Consider the following 14478-nt stretch of genomic DNA (forward strand, 5'->3'; position numbering starts at 1 on the left):
TATTCTTCAGCAGAGGAAAATTTCTGTTTTGTTTTATTTTTATTACATCTCTTCCATTTGCCTTTGTGCCTCTTTTAGGAACTCAAATTATCCATACGCTGGTTCTCCATTTTCTCCATTCTTTCTCCGCAGCTATTGTCTTCTCTCTCATTAGTTCCATCACTGTCTTTTCATGCTCCATTCAATTTCTTAGCATCTGCTTTGTTCTTGACACCAATTTCAATTTTCTGCTGGATGAATTTTCCTCTTTACTGTCTCCAATGTGTACTTTAATTTTGTTCCTGATTTTTTTAGAGTACTTGTTTATTTCCCTTACCCTGTTTGTCTCTCTTTTCATCTCATCCTGTTGGGTTTTCATATCAGTCTCACCTCTTCATTCTTTCTGTTTCTTTTTTGCAGAAGCTTTAAGGATGTTAACAGGTCTCTAAACTTTTCTCCTGGATGATCCTGGTGAAGAGCTCTCTTTCCTGCCATTTTTTTTTTCTAGGTGCCTTCCTCTTCCTGTAGCTCTGTGTTGATTAGTCTCTTTACCCTCAAGTAAGACAAGGGTTTCTGTGGGCTCAATATCTGTGATTGAGCTGCTTACCCTTGGGCCCACCATGGAAGTAGTGGCAGAATCTTCATCTCAAGTCTATAGCTGGAGGGCACGCTAATGTATACACATCTGACTTTGCCTTTTACATCTCTTTTTTCACTAATGTAATACATAGCACAGTACAGTTCCCAGCACAGACTTCCTTCAGGGATCTTTAAGAAGCTGGCCTTTCCTTAAAGTGTTGGGCAGCATTTGCTATGTAATTTGTAGGAAAATTACATGCAAAATAAGAATGTGGGGTCCCTTGTTCAAAAATTAAGAATTTCAAGAGAGTGACAACAGATCATTAAACCAAGCATGAAGCCCTTCTTATCATCATGGGGTCCTGTGCAACTGCACAGTTTACACATCCATTAAGCCCATCATGGTTAATAGGGATGACACCTCCTTAAATGCAAGTCTCTTTTTTCCTCCCAATCTCTATCACCTAGATAAACAGGAAATAGAGGAGTCTAGAGGATATACAGTGGTGGGGTGGGTAGAGGTCAGTTTTCTGGTGAGCATCCTTCAAGGGTAGTGAAATTGACATCTCCTGTCGGTTTGGACACCAACTCTGAGTTGGGAGGTAGATGGTGGGTCATCAGCAGATAGGGTGCGGACCTTAAATAGTGGCTTACTATCACTTCTCAGCCTTTTGGCTAAGATCAAGTGTAAATATGTGGCTTACTACCTTTTTCAGTCAGTGTGTTTGAGGAAATGAAGCCAAGGTAAACAATGACTAAGATTTTTCTTAATCCAGTCATTTAAGACCATCTGCCTCATAATTAACATCAATTTCACTTAGATCCAAGCCTTAGGTTACCTATCAGTTTTAGTCTTTGATATTATGAAATCTTGTCTTTAATTCTAGATTTGAGGGAATTTTTTGGAGAAGTTAGGCCAGGATACATTTGGGGACAAAGGGCAATATTTCATTTTAAATTGGATGTCCCCAGGGACCCAGGTATTTAGGCCAGGGGTTGGCAAATTTTTCTATATGGGACCAGATAGTAAATATTTTAAATTTTTCAAGTCAAGAGGCAAAATTAAAGAGATTATGTAGGTACTTATATAACAAGAGAGAAAACAAATTTCCACAAATATTTTATTGATGACATTTAAAATGTAATAATAATAATTGGGTATTTTGATAATAGAGGTCTACTAATGAGAAGAATAGGATTCTTTGTTTTTAGAATACACTTTGCTTAATTAGGGTTCAAAGTTAGTATTTCCTATCATCAGATTAGTTTGCAAATGTTCATCTGTCAATGCTGATCTATAATGGGATTTTATGTATTTCATTTTTACAAATGTCCTTCAATATAGATAGGCACTGCCAAACACTGACATCAGTCCATGTGCATATGATTTTAAGTGAGCATATTAATTGCATGGAAAGCATTTATAGAATTCTATTAGATTCTTCTCTTGATATTTACATTTTAGTATGTCATTACATTGCAGACTAATTGCTTTCAATTGATGGTTAGGTAGAAACTTCTCAACTGCACAGTTAAATGAATTTTGAAATATTGAAATTTCCTTTGCACTTGCATTGAGGTCTAAAAAATGCTGCTTGGAACTGTAATTTGAGCTTGGAAAACATACCTGTTGTAGATTTGTATAGGAATGGATAATATGCTTATTTTAACTTTTGGTAGCATGGAAGTGTAGAAAATGGCTTGACATCACTTGCAATTCAAGCAACATTAGTCGTCATCAAAATAATTTTACTGAAGTATAAGTTTCATGTGTTAAGTGCTGTTTTATCTTGTAATTGGTGAAGTTCGTTAAGACATATTATCAAGTCTCCTACAAAAGCTAATTTCCAAAGCCATCCATAGTTTAATAATAGTGGTTGAAGGCTGTTCTCATTCAAAAATTCTCAATTTTGTTCTTGAGCTGAAAAGAATCACAAGTGAACAACAAGAACTGCTATGTGGTAGAACAAGTCAGGATATTCAGTTTCTATTTCTGATAAAAATTCACAGAAGAGGCCATGTGAATCAATGAAGTTAACATTGACACTACTGGCTCAATAACACAATAAGTTCAAATACTACCACAAAGTAATTACCGATGAATAATGTAATAAATAGCCGTAGGCTTTGTTGTTTGATCAAATGAGCAATTTTCTGTTTTACACATATTTTTACTACCATTGCGTGTAACACATCTTACTTAGCAGGTTCCTCTTCATGTTGTATGGAATCAGTATTTTTTCAGCTTCTTTGAAAATATTTTCCCCTATTGTTGTTCCATGCAGACTATTTACAGAAGCTAATTCTTCAGTCATTTAAAACAAGGTCTTGATTCTTCAAATGAACAATTGAGCAGTATCAGTATTACCTGTTAACTCATGAAGTGCCAAGGAAAACCACTCAGTTAATTGCTTTGTTTTTTAAACTGACTATTGATGTTGTTCCCAATGTTCTCAACTCTTCAAGCAACTGTTCTAGCTGAAAGTCTAATAGTCTTAAATTTGTTTTCTCTGAACACATTACTTTGGCTATTGCAATCAGACACAATTTAATTAAACAGGTTTCCTCCTTTGGCTAAGAAACGAGCCACTCAGAAAATTACTTTGGTTGCAGCCTCATATTCATTTTTTAAGTTTTGTGAAGAAACTCTGCTGTGATGAAATATTCTGTTTTAAATTCTCTAATTGTTCTCACTGTTGCTCTCCTGTCAGTTGGAAATATTGTGATGAGTGTAGTCTGATCATGTTGACATATAGAGTACTCTTTTAGCAAAACTATAGTGTTATTGCATAATAAGTGCTAGGCTATCAAATTTGATAACAAAATAATCCACACTCCACCATGCCTTAAGAGCATGACATATGAAGTCCTTTTTCTCTTTTTTTCTGGTTTTGGCATGATAGGTATACACTGGTCATAAAAAGAAATGTCATAGTGTTATATGTGTGGCACTTGAAACACTGCCAAGTTATATCAGCATCACTGTGATTTGTAGGGCACTCAGCAGCAGGGCGAAGAGATGAGAGCACCACATACATTCTCTGTTGCAACTATTCAAGTCTCTGTTGTTTTGTGAAAGTAGCCACAGATGACACATAAATGAATGAGCGTAATTGTGTTCCAATAAAACTTTATGCACACCAAAATTTGAATTTCATGTAATTTTAATGTGTGATGAAATGGCTGTACAAATAAATATAGGTGGCAGGGTGGATTTGGCCTATAGGTTACTTGGTCTAGCAAAAGGGCTAGACCAGCCAGCTGGTCAATGTTCTTCGAGCTTGGTGTCAGCTGCTGAGCCCAAGTGAAAGGAAATCTCCTGTTTAAAGCAGCAGCACTAACATCAATAGCAACCTGGCTATTTCTGTGCCTAAAATCACCATAACCATTCATGTGATTCTTTAGTAAGCCTTGCTAGACTCTTCAGGGTTCTGCTTAATTTTCCAACTTTGACTCCCAATTCTTTCCTTATCCTTTTGGTGACAGCCATACTCAACTTCCTGAATTTACCAGAACTCTCATATTCTTTTGTATTTTTGCAGATCTGTTGCTGCTTCTGCCAGGAAGATACCCAGCCCCCAGTTTCCAATAATCCATCTTTTATCCTCTAGGAGCTTTATCTGGTACCTCTAGGCTGATAAAGATGCCTCTTCTCTGAGCATCCACAGAAATTTGGGCAAAGCTTATAGCACTAATCACTTTATTCTATAGTATAGAATTTACTTACATAACTCTCCAAGTAAGAGTTCAGGACAGGGACTGTCAACTTGGAATGTTTTCAGCCATTATTTCTTTGGACACCTTTTGGGCCCTGACCTATTTCTTCTCTCATTCTGGGATTCTGATGACACAGATGTTATATCCTTTATTATCATCTAATAGATCTCTGAGGCTCTGTTTATTATTATCATTTTTCAGTCTATTTTCTCTCCGTTCTTCAGATTGGTAATTTCTATTGTGCTATCTTGAACTTCTCTTATTCTTTCCTCTATCCCCTCCATTCTGATGATGAGCCCATACATTGAGCTTTAAATTTTGGTTATTATATTTTTCAGTTCTAAAATTTCCATTTGGTTCTTCTTTATATCTTCTTTTTTTTTTTTTTTTTTTGCTGAAACTTCTTATTTATCTGCTAAGACTTCCTAGTTTTTCGTTTGTTTCAAATAGGTTCATAATTGCTCACTGAAACATTTTTGCGACTGCTTTAAAATCCTTGTCAGATAATGTGAACATCTGATTCACCTTAGTGTTCACATCTGTTGACTATCTTTTCTAACTAATGTTGGGATTACCCTGGTTCTTGGTATGAGTGATTTTTCGCTGAAACCTGGACATGGTGGGTATTGTAAGACTCGATCTTACCTAAATATTCTGTTTTAGTGGGCCTTTTCTGACATCACTCTGTTGGGGAAGGGAAAGCACTGCTTGTTACCACCTTGTAGAAGTGGAAGTCCAGGTTCCCCACTCAACCTTGGTTGACACTGGTGGAGGCGGGTGGTCTCCTTTCTACTGCTGGGTGTGAATGGCAGTTCTGGCTCCCCACGAGGCCTCTATTGATACCACTATATCTGGAAGTGGAGGGGGGGGCCTCATTACTGTTTCCCAAATTGCGTCCACTCTCACCATGGGAGTGGTGGCTTTGTTACCACTGGGCAGTGGTGAAAGTTCTGACTCTCCAGTAGGCCTCCTCTGATACCACAAAAGCAAGGAAGGGGAGTGATGCCTCACTACTGCTGGGTGTGGGTGGAAGTCCAGGCTCTCTAGTGCGGTGGTGGTGGGGGGTAGGATTTGAGGTGTTTAATTACAGCTTGGTAAGGGTAGAAGTCTAGGCTGGGTGTGGGAGTCAAGGCTTCTTCCAGAAGTCCTGAAACTATTCTGACAACTGAAGTTTTGGTAATAGGTGAAAATCTGTCTATACTTGGCTCCCTATCTCCCCTCAACTCTAACCCTGTGTTAATTTTTGTCACCAATGTGTTTGGACATCAGTTGGATAATCTTTATGACACCAGTAAGTGTGGGAAGAGCTGAATTTATTTTTGATCCTGACTTAAAGGACAAGTATAGTTCTATTTATAAGACTAGATAAGTCATCACTCTGTTACATGATTTTTTTATTGTCTGCATAGGTCATATGGCACTAACTTTATAAATGAACTACATGTTCCTAAATAGTTCAGGTTAAGTATTTAGTATTTAAAAGGAAGTTACATTTATTTTCCGATAATTGAGTGGGCTTCTCCTCTGATATTAATTGATGGTACTTACATGAGTATTAACACAATGTTGCTACACATGATGCACTAATCAGTCCATAATCTGACTCAGCATGATACAAATTTTATAAAATTTAAGAAGTTTGATTTATCTATGCATGTATTAGTCACATCAGCTTGGCAAACTCAAATTACTCTTCCCAGCTCCTAGTGTATTAGGTTATAATTATGAAACATAAATCAGTGCTAATTGATATAAGGTTTAATTTTAGAATAAAAGAGAGAGGTAGCAATGTTAGGGTTATATGCCCCAAATAAAAAGTAGATTAGGACTGCCTATGTGTTGGGCTTATAGGGAGGTTGAAGAGGGATAAGGAGGAAGTGATTGGTAGAGTGGTGATTAACACATTTAGAACCCAGAATATGAAAGCTAGAAAGGATTTTAGAAATTCCAAGCTTCCTATTTTTTTGAGGTCTTTGAATGCATATTATGTGTTTGGCACTTTACCTAATGGCATTTAATCATGAAAATAACATTGTAAAGTGGCTCTATTTTCTCTTTTTTCACAGATGAGAGAACTGAACCAAATTAGTCTCATTAGTCAGATGAGACTAACTTGTTGAAGGTCACCCAGCTATCAAGTGGTAGAGTTAGGCTCTGAACCCAGAACTGCATGATTCCCCAGTTCATGTATCTTTGGCTCAAATGCTCTGCCTTCTCAACAGGTTTTTAGATTCACATTTCATAGAAATATTATAAAATTATCCATCCAACTTCCCCATTTCTCTCTCCAGTGAAGGACCTAAACCTAAGAGGTAACATACCTATTACACAAACATTTGACAGATTATAAACTATGCAAGATCTAAAACATTAGTGATCTAAGGATCACGTTACTGTATAAAAATTGTCTCATGCTTCATGACGGAGGATGGATATCTGTAGTTGGATTAGACATACAGTTCTGGCTTAGAGGATAAGGAACTTTTCCAAGGACACAGCCTGTGCAGAGTTATGATTTGTATCCAGGTCTGCCAGCCTGACTTCAACCCCACCCATTGCAGCCACTCCATGCAATTCTGCTGCTATTACCTAGTAATGATTATGTAGAGGGAAAGAGGGTTTTGAGGGGTTGGGGGTGGGTAGCCCAATAATTCTTGGAAAGGACCTGAGTCAAGAATCACCAGCTCCAGGAAGACTGCCAAATACTGGCAGAATTCATATCCCTGCTTGTGCAAGTCTAAGTGTGTGTCTGTGTGTGTGTGTCGGAGTGGTGGTGGTGGGGGGTAGACTGGTGTCAAAATCTCCCAAGCTTTGAAGGTCATCTGTTGTGACCAAGTTAACAATGCACATATTAATTTAGCTGTAGAAAATATTTAGCCTGTATACTCACCCATTCAAGTAAAAATGGAAAGGATATCGTAAAGAGTGGAAGAGGTGTATCAGAGAAAGTAATTAAACATGAAATGTAATCCATGTAAAACTATAGTTAAGTCTAGTTACTCGTCTCAGGGGGACAGTTTAAAACTGTCTGTGTGCAAAATCAGTTGGGATTTCCATAGCTTCTCACTGAATACTGCTAGGATTACTGAGTTAGCACTGAATTGTCTGCCTTATATTTTGAAATCCAAGTTAAATGTATCTTGTTTATTGGTTACATTATTGAAAATATAGAGTCCATGTTTATAATGGAAATCTTGTCTTCATATGTCCATTTATTTTTTTCCTATCCCTGAAGACTGGAGTTGTGCCCTGTAACAGTTCTATGAGACATATCTTACTAAACTTGTGTTTTGAAAAGTAATAGACCCAAGGCATGTTTTCTTTTTTCCCAATTATACTATAGATTGAAAGGTAGCCTAGCGACTTTTACTAACATCTGAGACACGGTCAGAACAAGAAAATGTTACTGCTGCCTAAGACATGTTTTTTTGGGGGGGGGGTGGTGGTGGTAGAAAAGGGTTTTCTGGGCTGCAAGCTTCGACGAGGATCTTAATTATGTCTTCTCTCAGGCCTGTCTACAAGTAGCCCCAACTCTTCCATGAAGGCCCCACTGAGATCATAGCACTAGAAACCAACATTCTGGAGATCTCACTTAACAATTTTTTGGTCATTGCTTCTTCTTACATCACCATAATGAACTACTGATAAAAAGCCGATAGCACGAAAATTTGGCCCCAGAGTGCCGCCAACAGACCTTCGGCGGTGGGGATCCGTGGTCAGCGAGCCAGACCCTCGTGGGCGACTCTTCATTCCCTCGGGTCAGGGGGGCTTTCCCCCTTCACCTGCGGCGCAGCGAGGGGATCGGAGCCGGGACTGCAGGGATGGCCTAGGGCGGCGCCTGAGCCGCGGGGGTAGGGAGCCGGCGGCCGCTCCCCGACCGCGCTCCTCGCGGAGGCCATTATTTCCAGCGGTGCCAAAAGTGTGCGCCTTCTTCGGAGGACGGAGATCACGGGCCGTGCGCCTCCTCCCAGCGACGCGACTCTTATCAGGCCCTCCGGGGCCCGGGACCCCCGGAGCGCAGGATACCGGAGCCGCTGTCTGGGCCACTCCGGAGCACCCGGACGGGCAAAGGCCGTCCATGGCGTCCTTGGTCACGGCTCGCTCCCGCCGCGGGCGGTGCCAGACCTCGCCCTTCCCTATCGCTCCCCTCCCCCTCCCAAGCCCGCCGCGACTCCCGAGGTGACACAGCCCGGACCCTCCATTCTCTGCCCCAGTGTATTTAACTGGCACAACCAAACCGGCTGCTCCCTCTCGGTGACAACCCTTCCCCCCGACAGACAGGCCCGGCAGCCAACCACCGGCCAGAATTGGCGTGCGTCCCGCTCCCCGTCGGTGGCGGCCTCGGTGGGCGGGGCTCGGGCAGCTAGCAAGTTGAGTGGAGCCACGGCTGACGTGAGTCAACAAAGGTCACGTGAGGCGAGAGTGCCGCGTCGATTGGCTGTCCCGGCCGGGCGGGGAGGGGGGGTCACGGCGGCGGCGTGGGGTTCGCTGTGTGACACAATTACAACAACTTTGTGCTGGTGCCGGGGAAGTTTGTGTCTCCAACGAATTCCCCCCTGTGTCCCCCAGCCCCGCGCGCTCCGGCCATTCCCGTCGTCCCCGCCCGTAGCTGCCCCTCGCCCGCCCCCGCGATGTGACCCTACAGCCGAGCCGCCGCCGCTGCCGACTCGGGGGCTCCGCAGCCCCTGCCGCCGCCGCCTTTACCGCCGCCGCGTTGGGATTTTTCGTCGCTGCCGCCCGCGGCGGAGGAGGAGGCGGCGATAAAGTTGGTGTGCCGGTCCCGCGCGGAGATTGGGGGCGTCGTTGCGGGTCCCGGCCCGGGGGGGGTGTCGGCGTTGGAGTTGTGAATTCGCTGCGTTTCCATGAAATCCTGCGGAGTGTCGCTCGCTACCGCTGCCGCCGCCGCCGCCGCTTTCGGTGATGAGGAAAAGAAAATGGCGGCGGGAAAAGCGAGCGGCGAGAGCGAGGAGGCGTCCCCGAGCCTGACAGCCGAGGAGAGGGAGGCGCTCGGAGGACTGGACAGGTACGGGCCGCCGTCACCCGCCGGGTCGGCTCCGGACCGGCTGGCGCCGCTCTCCCTGGAGGCCCGAGCGCCGCTCGCCTCTGGCGGCGGCGGCGGGGCGGGCACCTCGGCTTCGCGCTCGGGGTGCTGTAGCCGCCGCCGGGGCCTCGGGCTCGGGCAGGGATGGGTCGATGGTGCTGCCGGAGCTTTAACGGGCCGCTTGTGTCTCTCCCCACAGCCGCCTCTTCGGATTCGTGAGGTTTCATGAAGATGGCGCCAGGACGAAGGCCCTACTGGGCAAGGTAAGGCAGCCGCGGGCCGGAGCGCGGACACGGTCTCCCCGGCCGGCGCCCCACTCGCCCCGGGCTCCGCGGCTCCGCAGCCGGGTCGGCGCTCATTGTGGCCGCGAACGATGGCCGAGGGGCTTCCGGAAAACTATTTCCTGCCGCTGCTCTTCCCCCACCCCTAGATGCCTCGCTGGCTCCCTTGCGAAATCGCCCTCTCCTCTCGTAGCTGGAGGAACAGAGACGGCAGCGCTTTGGGGCCGAGCTGAACCGGGTGGACAAAATTGCCTGTTATTTTATGGCTTTTGTGGGGGGTCGACCGATGAGCTCCCCGAGCTGCCTGTTAAAGAGTCAAGGGATCGTAAATGTGTGCCGATGTCCCCGCATTTCCGACTTAACTTGCCTCCTGTGGTTTTTATTCTTTTTCTCCAGGCAGGCTGCTCGTGAAGTCTACTGGTAACCAAACGTTTGGGGCTTTCTTGTGTCCCCGCTCCCAGAAGGGGGAAGTTGCACGTAGTTTAGGGCGGTGGAGAGTTTGCATTGGGCCGTTGACGGGCATCTCGATAGGTCTGTGTTTTACCTGAAGTTAGGTGACTTGTTTACTTTTTTGGGTCTTTCGGCCATAGAAACCCTACAGTTATCTGTGAATGTGTTTTCTTCTTGGAGCCTCGGTTTCCTGTGTGTCTGACAGTGGAGGCCAGGGGGGAATTCGGGGTGTAGTCTCTGTTTATTTGTGTGGAAAGTTCTTGGCACTGTCATTTAGTTAAGTAATGGCTGCTCCTATCGGCCCAAGATGGCGGGACAGGGTGGGAGGAGAAAGTGAAGGGGGGGTTTGGGGGAGGGAGGAGAGGTAAACATGGAAATAAATAGTAGCGAAGAATAGGCCTCTCCTTCAGAGTGTGTAGCTCGGTGGTGGTTAATAAAAATTACCCACGATTATTTGCGCCTGGAATTCTGGTACCTTTCTCAGGCTCGGAAGCAGCATTCATAAGCCTGGTAAATGCTTATCAACCTGTAGCACATTTAGTTACCCATCCGTAAGCTATTGAACAAAGGCTGTGGAGTCTCGATCTGCCTGCATCAGTTTGTGTCTCTTGACCAAAATCTGATCGAAATGATTATCGATCGTATGCTTGCTTCTTTATTTGGACCCTGAAACTTGCACCGTGCGCGATAGGTGTTGCATCCATTTGACATTTTCTTTTCTAGCTGAAATCAGTAGCTTTGCATTTGACACTTAGTTTTATTGTTGCAGTTGAGAAGGAAGTTAGAAATGACTAAAGCCTAGCATTTTATTCTTAAGTTGAGATTTTAAAAAATTTAGTTGTCCTGAATTTTTGTCTGTAGTTTGGTTTAGAAGAGTCGCTCGTTTCTTTTATCTGCAATTACACTTCTGTTTTTGTTTCAAAGTAACTTAAGTATATGGGGTTTTGGACACAAATAATGACCAGAAAGCTAAACAGCCATAATCTTTTTCAGTAAGCCCAGTTCCTTTGACTGACAGAGAAAAGTTGAATTAAACTTTGTGTAGGTATTAATTGGCTTCCTTAAAATTATTGCCGGGAAAATGAATAGTGACTACGTCTGAAATGATTTAAGCATAAATGGCTTAAGCCTTGAGTTTTTTTTTTGTTTTGCAACCTCAGTATTTAAAATATTTTATTAAAAAGTGCTCGGTTACTGTCAAAGTTGTCATTCCAAAAGGCCAAGCAAAATATTTAATTTAACTTAATAAAATTTAAGGAGCATTACTTTATTTTGAAGTGACTGTTGCCAGTCTAATGGGGGCTGGTAAATCTGCAAAGATAATACATTTGGAAAAGTTTGGCTAAATCTATTGCTTTTGGTTATGGTAATGAAGAAATAAATGGAATCTGATGTTTAATGTGGATAATGTGTAAAATGCTAGTTGATTTCATGTCTCAGATTGCTTGTATTTAGATAGATTCACAGTGGATCGTGCTTAACATTGTATTTCAGATTATAACATTGAACCCGGTAGTTATTATGCATAATTGAGTTTAAATAGTAAAAGGACTGAACATTTTCAAGTATTTTTTGTGAAAGTGTGCATTACTTTCACAAGTACAGTGACGTCTTATAAATGAGAAAGTAGCGAAGCTTCATTATGTTTTGCGGAAGAATTAAGGCCTCATAAAATACCAGGTAATTTGATAAAGTACTAAGTATTTTGTTGAGCTAAAGAAAAATATTCTTCATTACTCCTGACCCCGTACTTGTGAGGTCCTGCCTGTTTAGGTCAAGACTCATAAGCCTTAACATTAAAATAAAACACTCAGGAGCTTGTGCCTGAAACCTCATGCACTTCTTGGTTGCATCCTTGTGAGCCTGAACATACCAGTGAGATGTGTAATGCAAAGCTGGATGATATTATATAACCTCACACCGGGTGTTTGAATTAGATTCTGAATAGAATGAATGAGCCGGATTCCTGCTATAGGAAGTATTGAATTATTTAGTTTCATCCATCTTTTGAACAGTCCTGGTAAACAGCATGTTTTTTTTGTGGAATGTTGAGCTGTGTTGGTTTTCAGAATTCTTATTCTCTGAAAGTCTTCAAAACAAGAGTTGGCTTTTCTTTGTTTGGGTAGGTTAAGGGTACTTACCTAAGGGCAGATACTGGAACTGAGTAACTCTAGGATTCTCTTTTTAGCTATGATTTTTGTCATTACCCACCCCTCCCCCTCCAAACAAATTTAGTCTGCAATTTGTGTAACTTTTTTCTTTCTGACAGAAGCGTAGCTATTACTACTTGTTTTCAAAAATTCTTATTCCTATGTTATTGGATCCTCTTTCAAGTTTTAAAATTTAAATTAGGAGGTTTTAAAAAAGTTAACTCTTAAAAGCTTTTGGAAAGTTTAAAACATATAGTAAGTATCTCTTACTTGTCCAGAAACTTGTATGTTCTTCTTTTTAGGTGTGAGGATACTTTGTCCAAACTGCTGATTTCTTTTAGTCTCTGAATGTTTTTGTAAGATAAATATAAATTAGAGTCATTGAAAGAATTTTTGGTTGTATGATTGCCATTTGATACACAATGCTTAGAGTTTTTAATTTTAAATAATTAGTAATATGGTATATTATTTTGTTGTAATACCTTTATCTTTAAAAGATTGTAATCAGCAAGTGGTTGCTTAATCACAGTTCTTGAAGTGTCGCATGATCTTGACCACTTTCCTCTTCAAAGTAATGCTGCTATTAATCTTTTGGTGACATCATAATTCAAGATTCTTATTTTTTAAAATTATAGTGCAGTTACTGATAAATAATTAAGTAAAACATTTTAACAGAAATTAACTGTGGTGACTTTCAGTACATTTTTGAAAATCTTTTTGGTTTAATCTTATTTTCAGTTGATACAGATTTGAGTTAAAGTTTAATGTAATATAATATATAGCATGAATGTAGTAATACTATACATTTGCATTTATAGTGATAATATAATGCTACAGAGTTGGGGGATCTTTGTCACGGAATTATTGCTAAAATACATAGTTGTTCATTTTGAAGTAACTATATTATTTTAAAGTTTGTATTAAATACTCTTACTGGATTTTTTTTTTTGAAATTCTGCTAATCAATAGAAAGATTATGTAGAGTATCTAGAAGTAGATATGGATTATTTACCACTTTAAAATGTATGTGCTTTCTTTTCCTCGGAGATAATTAATATTAAAATAGTTGGAATTTAAAATTTTGGGGAAATGGAAGCAGTTTTAGGTCCATTAAGGCATATATTTTCCCAAATTTGGTTTGCTTGCATGTAGATGGTAAGGGAAAATTACTAGGTCACTTGTAGAGGTGGCTTTTTTATACTATAATATTTGGATGTTGATGATGTTTAAAATTATTTTATATTATTGTGTGTGTTTTATTTGCTGGTGAGGGATATATTCATTTCTAGTGTTAAAGAAGGTTAGTGTGTGGGTTACAAAAGTAACTACAGAATAATGTCATGCTTTGTGTTTGAAAATTAGGTCTTTAATTTAATGCATCTTAAAAACTATTTTCTAGTTTGGAGAGTTGTAAACAATTGCAGCCGTTATTATTTACCTGGACAAAGTCTCATGCTGCTACTACACGTTTCCTAAAACTTTGATACATTCCTGATGATAAAGATATAGTAAGAGATTATAGAAAATGCTTGCTTATCTGGCCGCAAATTATAATTGCAGGAATATATAAACGTGCTCTTTTTAAGTTCTGACTTTTTCCCCCCACTGGATAGTTCTTTCCGTAGAATCAGTTACAAATTCAAATGACTAGGGAACACATTCGATTGCCACCTCTATATATTTCAGGTTGTTAAGAAAAACTGGCTGAGGGATGATTTTTTGTGATGTAGGTGGTAAAGTGGAATGATGGGCCATACGCTTTAAACCAAAGTGAAGGTTCATTGCTCGGCTAGCTACAGAGTAAAAAAAATCTTTTTCTGACTTGGTTATGTAACGTTTAGTTTTTATTTATGTAATACCAGTATCATTTTGCAGATTTGAAAAGGGCTTTTTTTGGTTAAGTTTATTTTTATTTGGAAATTCATTGTGATACTTTGAGCTCTTTGAAATTGATGTTAATGACTTATAACACTGTGCATTATTAATATTTTTGGAATGTGGTATTAAGAGCTAATTTATGTTACAGAAATACCACCAGATTGTCTAAGAATTGAAATGGTGGTTAGGTTATTTAGGACTCACATGTATTTTTCTGTAGACTAGTTAATTAGTGGAGTTTATTTAATGAATGCATAAATGACAGTCTTATGTACTCATACTGAAGCTTCATATGTAAGTGTATCAGTTTCCCATATTGACTTGAAATTTGTTGACAGTAAATTAGAGCAACAAATATTTGAGTACCCTAAGTGCAAGCCTATGCAGGGAATATGAAGATAAC

The 14478-nt window shown here is 40.8% G+C and overlaps 1 protein-coding gene across 12 annotated transcripts in view; it reads left to right on the top strand.

The window, feature by feature from the left end:
• The first annotated feature begins 8786 nt into the window (after positions 1-8786).
• KDM6A (lysine demethylase 6A) overlaps positions 8787-14478 on the top strand; it is a 167565-nt gene continuing 161873 nt past the window's right edge. For 6 of the 12 annotated variants that reach the window (XM_032475259.1, XM_032475268.1, XM_032475261.1 and 3 more), the window contains exons 1-2: positions 8791-9298; positions 9516-9579. In XM_032475259.1, the coding sequence (XP_032331150.1) occupies positions 9138-9298; positions 9516-9579 (225 nt within the window). In that variant the 5' untranslated portion in view covers positions 8791-9137. Of the gene's footprint in view, positions 9299-9515; positions 9580-14478 lie in introns of all 12 variants that reach the window. The other 6 variants (XM_032475263.1, XM_032475265.1, XM_032475264.1 and 3 more) reach the window with 2 other exon arrangements.

Source organism: Camelus ferus, chromosome X (genome assembly GCF_009834535.1).
Source record: "Camelus ferus isolate YT-003-E chromosome X, BCGSAC_Cfer_1.0, whole genome shotgun sequence".
NCBI classification, from domain to species: Eukaryota; Metazoa; Chordata; class Mammalia; order Artiodactyla; family Camelidae; genus Camelus; species Camelus ferus.